Source organism: Colletotrichum costaricense (assembly GCF_030867565.1).
Source record: "Colletotrichum costaricense strain IMI 309622 chromosome Unknown Scaffold_6.1, whole genome shotgun sequence".
Classification (NCBI taxonomy): Eukaryota; Fungi; Ascomycota; class Sordariomycetes; order Glomerellales; family Glomerellaceae; genus Colletotrichum; species Colletotrichum costaricense.
The window spans coordinates 54308-71231 of record NW_026848235.1 but is presented as its reverse complement, the minus strand read 5'-3'; the positions used below and the strand labels follow the sequence as shown (position 1 = coordinate 71231).

Genomic DNA, 16924 nt, shown 5'->3' with positions numbered 1-16924 from the left:
ACCCCGATACTAATCAAAAGCGTCCTTTCCCGATACTGTCCATCGCGCCCTTCGAACCCTCCTCCTTCTGCTTGTTGCAGCCGCCGCCGCCGCAGCCATGGCCGAGCCGATCCCCGACAGCCTGCGACAGGCAGACATCACGAGATTCATCAATCGCGCAAATCAGCTGCGGCAGCACAAACCTGTGGTGACCTACTGGTGTATGTCCGGGCATCTCCATTACTACTGCATGGCCGGAGGATGCTCTAGATACTGATCAGACACACACACAGGCGAATACTGGGTGGTCAACCAAATCCTAGCCAAGGGTTTGCACAACGTCGACGATGAGAGTCTCTCATACACGACAAATCTTATGGATAGGCTTGAACAGGTTAGCAAGACGATGATGTTGTTATCGTTGCTGCTGTGCGTCAGCGACTAATAATTGCCGTGCCAGACCAAAACTGAGAACGCTCAAGAAGAAGCCATCACCGACGACACAGTTGGGCAAGCATATGTCGAGCAATTCGCACAAGATACTCTCGACAGGGCAGAGAAGGTTATGCGCGCGAATCGCGTCACCAGGTGCGCCCTTTTCACTACGATAGCACCACCTTCCTTGCCTCCTAACGTGCTTCGAACCTAGGCAAACCGCCGATACCTTCGATGCCGCTGCAACCTTCCTCCTCCTGGGCAATATTTGGGGCCCTGTAGACGAAGAAACGCTCAAGAAGGTCAAATACGCAAAGTGGAACGCTGCTCGGATACTCAAGGCTTTGAAGGAGGGCAAGGACCCCAACGAGTCGAACCCCAAACAGGAAGAGCCCGCGGCCGGAGATGTTCTTCCTGCTCTGGATCCCAACGACCCAGATGTCCAAGGATTAACGTCCCCAAAGCCTGCGTCCGTAGAGGACGACCCGGAGACCGAGTTTTACAAAAAGGCACCGGCACCGGCAGAGTCCGCGCCGACAACCGAGCCCAGCGAGCATGAGCCTGCCCAGTCCAGCGTGCTCGATCTCCCATCAGTGCCTTCGGCAAACGACCTCAACCCGCCGGCACCACAGACTCAGGGCTACTTTGACCCTCCCGAACAGTTCCCGCCATCTCCCTTGAGCCAATCCGGCGTAAATGACTCTTCCGTCAAGGCAAACGAGCCGTCAGCCCCTTCTCCTTATGCCGCATCCTCGACCGGCCCATCATTCAGCCCGGCCAACACTGCGTCGCCGTGGCAGCCGCCTCAGATACCCCCTTCCAGTGTTACCAAGTCGCTTCCATCTCCGGCGCCTCAGCAGTTCAAGCCACCGCCGATTGTACCTCAGCCCAGAGCACCAGTGGCTGCCGGTTCACACAACTCGTGGGCACCAAGCAGTGCACCTTCGGATGATATGGATTTGCCAAAGGCGCAGAAGCACGCCAAGTGGGCTATTTCTGCGCTCAATTTTGAAGATGTGCCGACGGCAGTAAAGGAGCTGCGCAATGCACTAGCTGCCTTGGGGGCTCAGTAGAATCCCTAGCGGCGCCATCAGTTTAACTTTAGATTTTCAGGATATTGAAAGAGCGTCCAAGGTCGTCCAAGATCGCGTATTGCGTGGTTGCCTCGAGGGAGTGAGGCCAAGGCGTTGAACATGGAAATTCTATATCATTGACTAGCACTACATGCGCAAGCCTTTGTCTAATTACATGCTTCTCATGCAGCTCCTCCATTTACCCGAATAATCTGCCCCGTCACCCAGGATGATTCCTTTCCTGACAAGAAAACTGCCACAGAGGCGATTTCCTCTGGTGTGCCAATTCTGTTGTAGGGGCTGCTGGCAGTGATGTTCTTGAGCATCTCCTCCGTCTTGCCCTTGTAGAACAAGTCGGTCCCGGTGGGACCAGGCGCGATAGCATTGACGTTGATGCCCTTCTTGGCGAGGTCCTTGGCCATGTATTTGGTCATCTGCTCAATACTGCCCTTTGTCGATGCATAGAGCAGGTACGGCGGGGGAAGGCTACTTGAAGCGAGGACGGTCGTTGAGAGGAAAATGATACGGCCGCCTTCAGACATGTGGGGGAGAGCTTTCTTTTCGGAAAAGGTAAGTTTTATAGAACACAAGGGCACGTCGGAATGGATTGGATCGCATACCTGTACCAAGAAGTAGGGTCCCTTGACGTTGGTGTTGAACATTTGGTCAAAGTCCTCTTCCGTAGTATTCTCGACAGTGCGCATGTGCATGATGGCAGCGTTGGGGATCAGCACATCGATTTTGCCAAACTTGTCGATGGTTACATCCACAAGCTTCTGCAACTCGGCCGTCTTGGAGCCGTCGGCGCGCACGGCGATAGCGCGGTCGCTGCCAATGGCCTTGACAACTTCGTCGGCGGCGGTTGAGTCGCTGCTATAGTTGACAACAATCCTGGCACCCTGCGCGGCAGCATCAAGAGCGATGGCCTTGCCGATGCCTTTGGAACCTCCGGTGATGAGGATGACCTTATCTTGGAGAGACATTCTGGGTGTAATTATATTTCTAGGCCTGCTTGCACGTGAAGCTCTGTTGATACGTTGAGTGATTGGATTGTGTGATGTGACTGAAGTATTGCTTCTATTAAAGTAATGTTCCGTTATTGTTTGTTTCGAAGGACAAAGTACAGGATGTGGGCAGCTTTGGTCATTTATATACCCGAGGCAGCTTTCAGCTATTGCAACAAAAGATCCATCAACTCCATCAATGACCACATTCATGGAGTTTCGGGGACTCTGACTTGCACCCCCAGAAGGTGTGGCTTCAGAGCTAAGCCTTCAAGACTTCGCTGCTCGAGCTCAGCATACAAGTAGCTTTTTGCGCGCGAAGGCCGAATTTGTGGGGAGGCTCCGGAGGGGAACATCAGATCGAGCTCTGCTATCTCCGCAACTGTGCAGTATTCTCCATCATTTTGTTGCTCTCGGACGGCCATCAAAAGTTCTTTGTTTGGCGCGAAGCGCGAGAAAGGTACTTCAGTAATCAGCTTGTGGATAGCTTACCGGCTGTATCGGAGCTCTCAGGAGAATCACGCCTGCTACACATCTCTCATCGGTACGCGTGCTAAGGAAAGCTTGACGACTTAGCTTTGGCACGGTTCCGAATCCTTGTTTGCCCCGGTAAGGCTGAGGCAATTGAACTCCGCGACGAACATACTGCGTAAGGTACCTCTACGCCCAGTATGCTGCCGTGGCTACCTAAAGGTACGAACGAGAAACGGAGGACTTGCTTGTCCGTATCTGTCGGCTTTGGAGAAAAAGGCCCCTGCAAAACCGACAAGGAATAACATTTCATTGGCTGACGGAGTTACGCGGAACGTAAGCCTGCGTTCGGCGCGCCGATTGCCGATGGCTCCCTTGAGATCTCTCCCAAGCCGCAGTTGATTCTCCAGCCACAAGTTGATGAATTTGCTCTTGCCACGAGGCCAAGTACATAGAGACATTCCCGAGAAGCAAATCGTGCATGGGTTCCATGGCCTCCGCGGAGTTTGTGACGTTGTCATGGCCGTACATATCTTGGCAGCAACGGGCGGTCGATTAACTCCATCTGATCCTACACAGTAGGGGTAGAATGGCTCTACCATATGTAGAAGATGTTCTTTGCACAACCAGCTCTATCCTGGAGCTATGAGAGGGGCTCACATCCATGAGGGTTGAATTGAGTCTTGTTGATGTCATCGTGGCCATGGTAGCAGCGCCACCACACTTTAACCCCTCTTCTAAATCCGTCCTAGTCTTACCGACAACCCAAGCTTCTCTGGAAGCATCCTATGAGACATGCGAAGCCTACAGGAGATGACTGCAGCCAGGAGTTCTTATCAGCGGTACAGACGTCTGGGTACTGGGTCTCTGGAGCTAGGTATCTTGTTTATTAGTAAACAAATGAGGGGCTTGAAAGTCTGGACTTGACTTTGCCCAACCCTCTCGGAAAGCGTGGATTCCAGCATTGCACCAGCCAAGTCGACGTGTGTGATACACAGACTGACTTCTTACCCTTAGCCCTGCATGCATATAAGTAGTGGCCATCGCACCGCCCCAAGTTGAGGTCTACGCAAGGGCAACCTCTCTCTTTCATAGCACATCTTTTCTCTCTGTTTCAAACCCTGACACTCAACCTCCAAGACTGCAAGATCACGATTCACAATGTCGGGACTCCCAAAGACCTTCAAGGCGGCCGTTATCGAGTCCAAGAGCGCGCCCCTCAAGATTGTCGACCAGGAACTGAAACAACCAGGTCCCGGCCTCGTCCTCGTCAAAGTTCTAGCATGCGGGGTATGCCACTCCGATGTAGGCATGGCAGAAGGAGGCTTCGGAGACGTTTTCCCACGGATCCCAGGCCATGAGATTATTGGCGACGTGGTGGCAGTGGGCGAAGGCGTGAGCCGGTTCACAGGCGGAGAGCGTGTTGGAGGTGCTTGGCACGGAGGTATGTCTGTTCCAGAGTTCTCATGCATTTTGTACGTCAAGAGCTCTTTTTAATGGTGACATGCAGGGCATGACGGAACTTGTCGACAGTGCCAAAAGGGGTTCTTCCAAGCCTGCGATAACGAGACGATCAATGGCGTGTTCCGGGATGGTGGGTACGCCGAGTACGTGCTGCTCCGTGCCGAGTCGGCAGTCCGGGTGCCAAAGGACGTTGACCCTGCGGAAGCAGCACCACTTCTTTGCGCCGGTGTTACCGTTTTCAACAGCATTCGCAAGATGCAAATCGAGCAAGGCAATCTCGTTGCCATCCAGGGTCTCGGCGGCTTGGGTCATCTTGGCGTGCAGTACGCCAGTCGCATGGGTTATAAAGTCGTGGTCCTGAGTTCCGGGTCCACCAAGAAGGACTTTGCGATGAAGTTGGGTGCGCATGAGTACATCGACTCGAGCGCAACAGACCCCGTCAAGGAGCTCAAGAAGCTTGGAGGTGCTGCTTTGATCCTTGCGACAGCACCCAACCCCAAGATCATCTCGCCGCTTACCGGTGGTTTGCAGCCAGGCGGCAAGCTGTGCGTTTTGGCGCCTGTCGGAGGATTGGAGGTCGACACGATTGACCTTATCGTTGGAGGCAAGTCGGTTTGTGGATGGCCCAGTGGACATCAGATGGACTCGGAGGAGGCCATTGACTTTGCAGCAACACACGGCATTAAGTGCATGGTTGAGAGATTCTCACTGGACGATGCGAAGAAGGCTTCGGAACACATGATTTCTAATAAGGTGCGCTTCCGGAGTGTGCTGGTTATGGGCTGAACATCTCGAATGAGGGTCGTGCTGGTGAGCAATGCGATTGGAGACTTGAAGTGGCGTTGAGGAAATGATGTTGATGATGTCGGTGGGAATGATGATGTGAAAATTGAGAACGGAATATGAGCAAACACCCAGAGGTGTCGCCTACTAGGTATATGAAATTGCTTAGTTCCAGAGCAGCAGTGAGGGTGTGACTGAAAGCGAGAGTGAGACTGAGACTGAGAGTGTGACGAAGTGTGAGAATGAATGAGTTGGGTGAGTCCAGGGAAGTCTGGCTTAGGTAACACCCGTCGGTGACAAGAGAACGTTTAGGTACCTTACGAATAGGTAGTTCGTTCCAGAACACTGACAGCCAAATCCTCGGCGAGTCGACTCCACAGGGCCACAGAGCGTTGAACCTTCTGGTTGGACCCCTGAAACCACCACGCGCGGCGGTGCCGGTATCTCCCAGGTTCCGCGTCCTCGGCTTCTACGCGGTCAGGGCCCCTCCATCCTTGCTCCCCGTCCCTTCCGCGTCAGTGTCACGCACGCAGATTTCTTGACGTCGGCTCTCCATGCCCACACTCTTTCTCGATATCATCATCTGCATTCCCCACTAGAGTCTAGCCTGGCGACACCCTCGCGGGCCTTGAACCATTCATATTACACCATGGTGGGGAAAGGGGACTACAACGACATATTCTGGATCACAGCCGTCTCGCTCCCGCTTCCCCCGTGGCCGAATTCAGTGGCCCTGTCTAAAGCGATTCTTCTTCATCCTGGCAATGCAAAGAGATTTGACAGATTTGCCGAGTTGAAGACCTTGTCCGATCGTCAAGGGCGCATACACCTTAACCTCGTTATTCTTTTCCGGCTTCTGTTACGATGTCAACATCTGGCCTTCGATCGCATCCGCTTTTGGGACTTCATACGCGATCACTGGGGTGTGTCTAATGCCAGCTCTCGAATGGTCGAGGACCTCGCAGAAATTTACTCGGATCGTCGCCGCGTATACCTGAAAACCCCCAAGATCCACAAGAAGCGCCATAACTTCCTGAGTAATCTCATCGACGCGTGGAATTCCCGGGATCCTGACCCGCCAGTCGGTGCCCAGCCGACAACCCAGGAACTTCAAGAAGAGTGGAAGTACGTTGAGGAGTCATGGTCAGAGCTGATGAAGCATGACCGGATGTCTATCATCGATCCAGATAATCCTCCCACGTATGGGGCGTTCCCCATCAAGAAGGGCACACCTTCGAGCTTTCAAATAAGAGGCGGAAGCATACGCAGCATCGGCAAGGATCTGGCTTCGCGCATATCAGTACCATCGGGCCAGCGTCAACGTAGGGACTCTTCCACTAGTGCCCACTTCCAGATGATACCTTCTGGCAAGAGCCTCCCAAGCATCTCGACGACAACACCGGATAGGCAACGCACAGCTTCTTTCGGCTACGATAACATCAGGCAGTCGTCTACTCAGGGTGCTTCAGAAAGCGCTATCGATGACCTCATCCAAAGCCAAGGGCGGAAAAGGAAACCTAGCCCTGATGCACCCGACTCCTTGAAAAGGCAATGCCTCCCGGAATCGCCGTCATGCTCCCCGCGACTGAACTGGCAGCTCACCCCTTGTCACGAGGAGCCCTCTAGCCAAGTAATGAGCAGCCAAGACCATCGACGAACACCCACTCACCATGGGGCAACAGGCTCGATGCTTGATGCAAGTCAGGATTTGGCTGAAGAACAACACAAGACATATGACCCGCATTTGGATGACCTAGCCACCATCGGACACCAGAAACAGTCGCAGTATGACGATGAGCTACTCCGACTGCTCGAAACCAGAGTTGGACAAAACGACGAGACCATGCAGCTCTTGAAACAACAAGCAAGCCTCGTTATGGAATCTGAGGAGCTTTCAAGAGATATCCGAAAAGCACACGGCCAGCTCAACCTGCTCACTGCTTCAAAGTGCCAAGATGCCCTACAAAAGTTGGACATGCTCAGTAGCCAGATAAACAGCCTTGTTGCGGAGATTATAACATGTCGCAAATCGAGCCAAAAGATTCAACAACGGCAGCAAGACCAGCATGGCCTTATCGAAAGCTTCGAAGGCGATTTGAAGACGTTGAGCCGAGAGATGAAGGAAGTCAAACACGGTCTTCTTTCCAACACAGAGTCGTCTCAAGCTTCCGAGACAAGCAAAAAAACCGTCAGAATAGGATCAGAAGATCGAAAAGGGGTAGATACTCAGCAGAGCATCCGGACCGAAACACGGCTAGCCGCATTGGAAGAACGGATGGGCGCGCGAGCTGACCCAACCCTGCCGCGTCCAGAGGGCTTTGAAGACCGCCTTGAGAGGATAGAAAGAGCCATCGCCGACCAAGTACCGAATGCTGATTACAAGCCTCGAATTTTGAAGATGGAGGAAGCTATCGCTATCAGCACAACCTTGATCAATAACTGCAGAACACTCGTTGATGTTAGCAAAACCTCCTTAGATCAGCACCTGGGCACTCTCAACAATCGCATCGCAATGGTGGAGACACGCCTCACGAACCACATTGCCGAACAGGCGGAAGCAAAGAAAGAACAGGCCAAGAGAATGGATCGGATCGAGGCCGAGCTTCAACGCCAAAAGGAGACAACATCGACACAGCAGCAGCCTCATCCCGGCCGTCAGCCCGCAATCGAAAGTAACGATTTTCAGGCCCAATTGAATACGCTCAAGAACTCATTGGCTGTTCTGGCGCGAGGTCAGAGCATGGGAAATGCTGATAGAACCTCGACAACACCATTGACGCCAGTAACACCGTTATCGCAGGCCAACCAGAGCTCTCTGAACCGTCTTCCGAGGCCAGTACAGAATGGAGTGCCAGCTGGCCCGACGAGGCCCCCACACAATGCCGCATCCATGAAGGACGAGCCTTGATATCAACACTGCACACTAGCGACCAAGTTTCAAAACTCTTGAGTGATTCTCGCCATTGAAGGGATCGGATGTAGCATGCTATGTCCCCGTCGACTAGAACGAGGATGTAGTTGCGGTCCTGAGACCCAAAGACGAACCACTTCAAGAGATAGAGCGATGAGGAAGTATATTTAGAGAATCATTTGGACGAATCACCCACCCCCGAACGTCCTAGGAGCAATTTGTGTCCAGTTTAATCAGAACGAGGAAAACAATTACCCTTGCGTTCTTCGTGGTTCTGAGGCGACATTGCGAGGCGGCCCTGAGTGTACTCCAGCTGGTGTGCTTGACACTCATTTCAGCACTGCATAGCAATGCTGTTGGTGTGGACGACGATGCTTTGCAGTGACAACCAGCTCAACTTGTTATTTCGGATCGACAATCTGCCAAAAAACTTTCAAGGATCGGCGTATCGCTATAGCCAGAGTGATTTGTTTGTAGTAACAGTGATGCTTACAGCCAGCCTCACCGTGCAACACCAAGTACAGTATTGCTGTCGGATGACAATATGCGTATTGCGACAACTTGCGAGACGGCTTGCGTTGCTGGGAAAAGAGAACTGCGAGTCTTCTTGCGTCGAAGTTTCCCTTGCAAAACCAAATGTCTCTCTACTTGGCATGATCACACAGGCTCCCTATGGTTGTCGTAATCATGGCTGCAGAAGCCGTGGTTGGTCTGGAGCCTAGACGAATGAACAACACAAGGATATTCGCTCATTGTGGTGCGGGCAATCTTGGGGGAAGACCTTAAAGATTATATGTAGCTCTATTAGCAGAATTCAAGTAACCTGAGGGTCGATTTGTTAAATCACTTTTTCCTGTGCCTTGTTGCTGCGGTCCCCGGTGTAGTTCGTGTGCCTGCATCTTGGCTACTTGCCCTCAATGTTCCCGACTGAGTGGCTTGTCGAGATTGAGACAATGAGCTTCCAGCTATGTTCAGGAGAACATAAAATCATGGCTTGCTGCTGAGTTAAGATCGCAAGTGCATACCAACCATGTGCCTGGGTATATGGAGAGTGGTTCATCTGATGCATCTCCTGTCAAGTAGGTAATACATCAGATTGGCCTGATGGACCTGACATTTGCATGATGGCAATTGGATCGCGTTTGCAGGGCTTCTTCATATACATGTTGCTCAATTAAGTTTTATATATACCATGTCCCAATTCCCATTCGTGAGGCGTCGAATATTAGATTCATCGTTTACAGTAAGCATGTGTACAATGTTTACAATCGATCTTCCCGCAAAGAGAAGGTTTGAACAACGACTATGTTGTCGCGGTCACTCCCCACCGACTCTTTTGAGGCTTCGAAAGTTAGTTCAGTCTCGCTCTCATTATCCCGCCTCCCTGTCGACTCCCAGCCGCGAGCGCGCTTACTTGAAGACATCTTCTGCTGCTGGTTTCGTTCTTGTTCGCTGCCGCTGCCCATCTCATGACTCTCGCTTTCATCCTTGGACATGAAGGTGGTAAGACTGAAAGGGCCGCGTCGTTGGCCCCGGCTTGAGCTACTGTTGCTGACGTTCTTGATGTTGCCACCCATAGCAGATGGGGCGCCGCGTTCGGAATCGTGGAGTTGCGAGGGTCCCATGGATGTAAAGCCGAGTCGGTATCCTACGAGTCTGAAGAGTGGGCGGAGCGTTGCAAGGCTACCTGCGGTGATCGCCAGACCCTGTTCAGTGGTGGACCAGATTGCAATATCGACGGTTGCATCTGGAAGTGCGCGAGTCAGCCACCACCAACCTTAAATCAATCACGATGAGACATGGGGGGGGGGGGGGGCTCGACTTACAAAGGAAGTCAGGATTCTTGAAGTCCTTGACAAAAGGCATACGCACAACGACGGCAGCACTGGCACTAAAGAGGGTAGTAGTCAGTCATTTGGCCGCAAGCAGACGGATGTAGAGCACGAACATGCAGGCCATGGCCATGATTGGAACAAGAGCCAGCTTGGTCTTGTGGTCCATTTTCAGTTTCCAGATGAGAACCATGGGCAAAATAGCAAACGTAAAGTCGCAGATGACGCTGAAGGCGCTGTAGAGGTAGGTAAGAGCGATGATGACATCCACGGGGATGCAGCGGCCACTTTGGGTCGTGTTGTTCCAAAAGTAGGATATCGGTTGACATTGGAGGAGAGTGACGAAGAAGAAGACGACGCCGGTGCAGACTGTCATCATCATGACACTGTAAATGATCCAAACGTCGACCTTGCGGACCGTGATTCGGAGGAGGAAGTAGCCGATGGAAATTTTGGAGGCGATCATCGACAAACAGTACCACAGATAGCAGTACCACCAGAACTTCAGGGTGTCAGTGTCTATCCTCCCATCGTATTTTACCACCCCAAAAGGATTAAGAGGGCTGTCGGAAGCTTACCATCATGGCGGTTGACCACTGATCATCGGTGAGATTCACCTTGTGTCGACCCGTTCCGTAATGCACACCGGTAATGGCACATGCTACAAAGAGGATGAATGATGTCTGCAAGTTGGTCCTCTGGTCAGCTTGAAATCTCCAACATTTCATCTCGGGCGCATCGGTGCGAAGGAAGAGGAAAAGATTGGTTTCCGTACAATCGCAGCAAGCATGCACCAGTCGTCGACTCCGAAGTTCTTGACGAGGAAGATTCGGACATAGCATCGGAGAGTCGTTGCGACAATGGCTGTTGTGACGAGCGTTATGCCGACGGCCACCAGCTGCGGGCCGCGGTTCTCGATTTCCGCCATCGCGATCGGAACAAGACGATTCAATGTCTTTGATATCCGTACTCGGGCAAAGGAAAAAGGGATCGAACGACGAGTCGTGTTTGTCAAGGGAGGGGCCGTGAGAGGAACCGCAGATTCGGGACGTCGTTCTTCGGGTTCTCCATCCTGACAGGAACGAAGAGGGATGGGAGGGACCTTGTTGAAGATATGCGTTCCTGGACAATGTGGGAAAAAAACACGGAATTGCGCTACTGCGCGCGTGTGAGTGCGGCCTGGCCCTGTTGCTGCCATGCGGCGTGAGTGGAAGAGGAGAGGAGAGAGACACCAGCACCCCTGATCGTCACACTTACACCTGCGCAGAACCTTGCAGAATGCAACATGGGCAGGCCACCCCGGGAGGCTTCAATTGCAGCTTCTGGAGAATCTATCCCGTATTGGAGTGAGATCTTCGCATGCTAGGCTATGTTGAAAGCGGGTAAGAGGTGTCGGCCCTGGTGTGAGCAAATGTCGGCAGATGGGGCGAACCACATCTCGGGTAATCCAGCCTCACACGCTGTCGCCCACGTTGGTGTTAGTTTGGTGGTTAGTAGCCGGTGGAATGGCCGTATCCAGCTACCGGCCGAAGAGTCCACTGTCTGGAATCCTTCCCCCGCATTAGTTCCGAAGAGATTGAAGACTCTTGAACCTCGGGGGGTTCCCTTCGCCAAGAGTCGCGAGATGGTGAAAGAGATTCAGGGGTCCTGTCGTGGTAGGGTGACAATGGGCCGCTCCTCAAACACAACTCCGATGCCTTGCTGTCCCTGACCAGCTTCCCACGAGGTGTGGCAGGGAACGAAATCCACCGTGATGGAGGATTGGGAAGAGTTGGGGGCCATCTCGATGATAATCGCCTGCTTTCGGAAAAGTTACGATGGCGAATGGCACTGGCACGCGTGCATGGATGCAATGCTGAACCTTGACCTGCCATTTTGTTTCCAGAGGGCTAAATTGATGGATTCGGGCAAGAGGAAACTTTCCTCTGCATTTCTAACCGTAAATCCATCTCATCGGCAAATGTCTTTCCGGGTTGGGACTTGACCATTCTATGTACAATACTACCTTACTGTACAGCACCCAGTCCTTCCGGACCGTAATAGCAAGGGGAAGGAGAACGGGAAATTTCCTCTTAGTATCCGTATCCTCGCGTGCATAATTGCGACTGTGCTGTGCTGGTGTTCTGCAGCCCATGCAGAAGCGAGCTCAATTCAGAATCTCACCCAACATGGCACCACTTTTTTCTCACTTGATTCTGCCTGCTTTGGCGACATGGAACCACCCCTCAATTGTCTGACAGCACTGCTCCGCCCAGCTCACGCCAAACGCGTTGACTATCGACAAAAGCAGTAAGCAGAACGGCCGGCGGCCGGAGGCGGACATTGCCGGAGTAATGCAAGTTGGGCGTTGAGGCTTGAAAGTAATAAGGAGTCGTGGCAATCTGCTACCCAAGCTGTGGAGGTTGGAATTTCACTGGGACCTTCGCACAGACAGCATTGGGTGACTGTGCGGACATGATGGATGACATGGCCATGGGAACACAAAAGAGCACAAAGCCACGCCCAACCGAGTTCTGTTCTGCGACTGGCTGGAAGTTTGGGAGATGCTACACTACCTACACTAGAAGGAGGAACAAAAGTGTCACCCCCAACGATGCGGACTGAAGCCGATGCTATTCTGCAATAGGGAACTGATTGTCTCAGACCATCTCCACTCGTATTACGGTGTCATCGGCGTCCCATTTAGGGGAGACCACCCGGACCAAGCCAGCCGGCCCTTTGCGCCTCCCTTCTGACACTGACAGCTGTCTACGGGCGTAGTCAACCATATGATGGGGCTTCCTCTAGGGCGGTTCTTGTGGTGGCTGTTGCTTCTACGGCTTCTTCTGACGCTTCTTCTTCATCTACCGTGTGGGAATGCGGCTTGCAATCGGCTAGTTTGTGAGACAATCATGACAGGTCGCTACTGACTCTTTGGCTTCCTCTCCATCCCTCGCAAGGAGGTGATGCAGGGTCCTTGAAGTTTGTCTTTACGATTGGGGCAAGATTGCAACTTTATTTCTTCATCTTACTTTTGACAGCCACGAGCATGTCCAGCCATGCCATACACACTATTGCCTCCAGTTCCCAATCTACCAGCGATCCGGTGGTTTCATTTACCAACGCCAAGGAGCCTCAAGGACTGACAGACTACTTGTACATACAGTTCGCGACTGACCCGCAGCTCTTGATCGGATAAAAGACCAGGAATTGCGTCAGATTTTGATCCTTGTTCTTGAAGAGGAGCCCGGGTGTCACGGATGAATGTCCGCTGGTCCCAATTTAAATCCACGCCGCCCCAACGCACAGATAGTTGGCTACCACAGACACGTAGGAACGCTCTTTTGGTGGGGGCCACGAAGACCTGATCAAGCAGACGATCTGCTTCTATCAATGCGACCTGATATCCCGTAAGGCGAAGGCGCTGCCCAACAAGCTCCTGTGCTCCTCCGAGCAGAAAATCAGCTCGCAAATCTGGAGTCCAGCCCTTCTGTTACCCTTGCCTGCTGTCGTATTATAGTGTCGCTGGCGCTGTTTTGGTGACATGGCTCTCCTAATTCGGTCTCGCTACCAAACTCCGTAGTCAGTCTTAACAAGCATCCATCGAACTTAGCGTACAAGTGATGTGTGCTATGGTATTCATGCTGGCAATTCCTGCTAATACACGACTGCCGCGGCAGTACCCCGGGCGATCATCTCGTCGGTAAATGCTGGTGTTGAAATAGCCTGCATTTATCAAGACACTCAAAATGTGCGGCACATGCCGTTCTGATCCTGAATGAGTTGGATTCGCGACCTAGCCAACAAAACGTTACCTAAAAGGGAGGGAACAGCAGCAGGGTCGTCTGCAAAGAGTAGGTGAGTCAAGTGAGTGTTACATCGGGTGGGGGGATGGATAAGACAACAGGACGATCATCACTTATCGACACACATGAAACTCGTCGACAACTGATGGAAGATATCGTTACTAGGATGGTAAGTAACATCAATCATTATGGTTGTTGCGACAGTCTAACTGCGGTGCTTTGCAGCCCTGTTCACTCATCTTCCCCGATTGACGCGTTCCGCAGAGGATGAAAATCAAGATACTAGACTTGCTAGGGTAACATTAACAACTACCAAGTAAAAGTTACGTTTCTGTCTAGAACGATCGCCACCATTGACTGGAAACACCGAGCAATTTGCCATCGAATGTGTCTGGGCCACTACACCACAGCGCTGGGATAAGGCACTCTTAAGATAATCCGGCTATGTTACGGAGGTGAGTACTCCGTAGCCAGATTGCAATCGAGAGGCAAAGCCCCAGAGTTCTTAGGCGTGTCTTTGGCGGTTTATCAGGTCGCCCAGTGAAATGCCGCACCGTTTGTCATGACCCTTTCTCTCTATTGGACACGATTGGCCAAATTAGACTTTCAGAGTGTTGTTGTGTCTTTGCCAGATTTGTAAGGGACAAGAAACTTCGGTTAGCCTGGACCGGTATTGCAGATAACACAGCTTCTGCAAGGAATTTATTGATTCAAGTCAACACGACTTTAAACATGTTTTGTGAAGAAATCGTTCCAACTCAGGACCATGTTGCAGAGCGCGAGAGATTACTTGGGTCAGTCGCTGCCAGCTCAATATTAGGTTCTGTGACTGAAATCACCAGCATCGTGATTCAACAAGATAGAATTTTCATGCACACGTTTTTAGATACCGTGTTTCGAACGTAGGTTGTCAGTGACTTAGGCCTAGGTATGGTGCTAAACATGCCTCCAGTCACAAGTGCCAGGGTGCGATATTCAGGCGTACAAGCTAGCTCAAGCTGAAGCGGTGGCCACACTAAAACCTGAAGGCAAGATGTTGGACCCAACAATTCCAATGCTCAAGTGCAAGACACTGGAGCAAACAGGTACAAGAGGATGAAGCTCAGATATATCAGAAGTCCAGCCATGAGGGTATTACTGTACCACATGACAGCATTTCTGTACGTATGTTGCGTGGAACACATCGTTTGATGAGCTTTTAGTATAACAACAAGACAGCCAAAGGTACTTCAACTTTTGCGAATCCACCCAGCAGGTCGTTTCCATGGTTCCAGCGGTGACGGATGCCGCCAAATGTTCTGGGCAAACGTAGGGTCGTGGCTTACTGACAATATCGATCTGAGGGAGATATTGGCAAGAACTTCCTACGAAGGTGAAGTTGACGTATCTTCTGGCCCAATGAGATGAACTCGGAAAAGAGCTTCCATGCCCACTTTGTGATGATGACATAGATTGAATATTGGCTAGCTCACGACTCGAAGAACATTCATTATTAGCTACCATCATGGCAGTATTCAGTTTTGTCAGAACTGATAGTTCTTATGTATACATTGAATGGCATCAGTACTGACGATGTCGGCTGAATAGTGGCAACAAGCAGTCTGAGTGACATATAAGTCTGACCGATAGCTTGTGATTGAATAAGTTTCGTGGAGTAACCATTGATATGACATTGCACCCGACGTCAAGGCTTGAACCTGTATGGAGAAAAGTTTGGCACCTATCCATGGTCTCCCACTTCTTGATGATACTTCATGTTAAGAAAAAATATCTCATCCTCAACATATAGCTGCCAGATACTACTCCTTTTCTAGCGGTACTCGTTCTTGAACGCCAGCTAAACAAACCATGGGTAGCAGATATCCGCAACCTCCCCTGTGAGGTTGTCTGGGGCTAAGAAAAGTGTAAAAGCATGCATATTTTACCAAAGACGACGGTTATCAGCACTTCTTCCGTGAAACTGAGCTACGAAACTTATCCGATAATGATATGCCTTCGGCTGGACATTTTGGCTATTTTGGCAGCTGCGAAACTATGGCAAGCCGGCAGATGAGGACTGTATACATGATACACGCGAAATCTTTAATCCTGAGCCTAGTTCCAGTTGGCTGGTACTACGGGCCTGTGACATAGTAATTCAGGACTTTGTCTACAATCAACTGAAGATTTTGCACGAGACGTGTTCACACTAATACGGTTAAGCAAAACAGACATGTTCACCATCATAGATGAAAACGCTATCAGCCGTACTGAGATGAATCATCAGGTCTATCAGAGTCATATGAGGCGACCGCGGTACGCCTTTCTAGTAGACCATTCTTCTCACATCGCCTCTGCAGCGGAGAGCCTAGCTTCGATGCTCCGACGCCAAAGAGAAGACGCTAGTTTGTTAGAATGTTTCTATCAGACACAATGAGTAGATTTCCAAAAGGAGACCAGAGAAATACGACTATTGTGATCAAACCCCTCGTCTAATTTCTGTTTAGCATATGGCCTAGAATGAAAAGCCGGACCTTGATCTAGCTGCCAAGGAGAAATTTGGACGTATAAACTGAAGACTTCTAGATCGTTAGGAATGTCTTCGCGACGTTGGTCACGCAATATTGAATACGTAAGCCTATATGGAGAACGTTAGTAGGAAGCTTGTATGATTGCCCTCGAGAGACCATACCAAATCGTGCCAAGCTACTCCAGCATACTCGGATTGGCTCTTGCCATAGTGTGTAAAGCCCAGCTTTTCATAATACGAAACCAGCCTGTCGTAAGTGAGAATGGAAATTCTCTCTGCCTGTGCCGTTTGCATCATGTGCTCGATGTAGTATGCCATGAGGGTTTTGCCGTAACCCGACTTCTGGAAATGGGGCGCGACAGCCAGTGAATGCAAAGTGATAGTTCTGCCTTCAGGTCGATGCCCCACGTCGTATGTAGCGGTCGGGTTTATCTTCCACGCAGATGGGACAGCCATATCCTCGTCTGTGACAACAGAAGAGATTGACTTGGTGGAAATTGTGTGTGCGATAAGTTCATCACGACTCGAAGTTTCGGATGGGCTGTAGACCGGGGTGATCCCTTGTCGGATAACGCTCTCTGGGCTACTTTTGCCCTTACGGACAAATAATCCTAAGCAGAGTTCGGGGCATACCGTCAGTCGATATTCAATCTGAATGCACAATCGAATTAGATATGT

General features: G+C 51.2%; 6 protein-coding genes across 6 annotated transcripts; 3 read left to right on the top strand and 3 right to left on the bottom strand.

Annotated features, from left to right (window-relative positions):
- Nucleotides 1–97: 97 nt before the first annotated feature.
- CCOS01_06231 (uncharacterized protein) lies at nucleotides 98–1487 on the top strand (the record flags this gene model as incomplete). The annotated part of the gene is made up of 4 exons (XM_060454401.1): nucleotides 98–200; nucleotides 273–373; nucleotides 440–567; nucleotides 629–1487. 4 exons carry the CDS (start codon nucleotides 98–100, stop codon nucleotides 1485–1487), a joined length of 1191 nt encoding a protein of 396 aa, XP_060314101.1.
- A 182-nt stretch (nucleotides 1488–1669) lies between these two features.
- On the bottom strand, nucleotides 1670–2470 carry CCOS01_06230 (short-chain dehydrogenase; the record flags this gene model as incomplete). The annotated part of the gene is made up of 2 exons (XM_060454400.1): nucleotides 1670–2044; nucleotides 2108–2470. The coding sequence occupies 2 exons, from the start codon at nucleotides 2468–2470 to the stop codon at nucleotides 1670–1672; spliced, it is 738 nt and encodes a 245-aa protein (XP_060314100.1).
- A 1653-nt stretch (nucleotides 2471–4123) lies between these two features.
- Nucleotides 4124–5212, top strand: CCOS01_06229 (alcohol dehydrogenase GroES-like domain-containing protein; the record flags this gene model as incomplete). Its single annotated transcript, XM_060454399.1, has 2 exons — nucleotides 4124–4406; nucleotides 4473–5212. 2 exons carry the CDS (start codon nucleotides 4124–4126, stop codon nucleotides 5210–5212), a joined length of 1023 nt encoding a protein of 340 aa, XP_060314099.1.
- Nucleotides 5213–5858: 646 nt separating this feature from the next.
- On the top strand, nucleotides 5859–8117 carry CCOS01_06228 (uncharacterized protein; the record flags this gene model as incomplete). Its single annotated transcript, XM_060454398.1, has 1 exon — nucleotides 5859–8117. The coding sequence occupies one exon, from the start codon at nucleotides 5859–5861 to the stop codon at nucleotides 8115–8117; it is 2259 nt and encodes a 752-aa protein (XP_060314098.1).
- A 1265-nt stretch (nucleotides 8118–9382) lies between these two features.
- Nucleotides 9383–11150, bottom strand: CCOS01_06227 (uncharacterized protein; the record flags this gene model as incomplete). The annotated part of the gene is made up of 5 exons (XM_060454397.1): nucleotides 9383–9867; nucleotides 9947–10011; nucleotides 10069–10454; nucleotides 10531–10635; nucleotides 10728–11150. The coding sequence occupies 5 exons, from the start codon at nucleotides 11148–11150 to the stop codon at nucleotides 9383–9385; spliced, it is 1464 nt and encodes a 487-aa protein (XP_060314097.1).
- Nucleotides 11151–16330: 5180 nt separating this feature from the next.
- CCOS01_06226 (acetyltransferase) lies at nucleotides 16331–16702 on the bottom strand (the record flags this gene model as incomplete). The annotated part of the gene is made up of 2 exons (XM_060454396.1): nucleotides 16331–16354; nucleotides 16409–16702. The coding sequence occupies 2 exons, from the start codon at nucleotides 16700–16702 to the stop codon at nucleotides 16331–16333; spliced, it is 318 nt and encodes a 105-aa protein (XP_060314096.1).
- Between the last annotated feature and the right edge of the window lie 222 nt (nucleotides 16703–16924).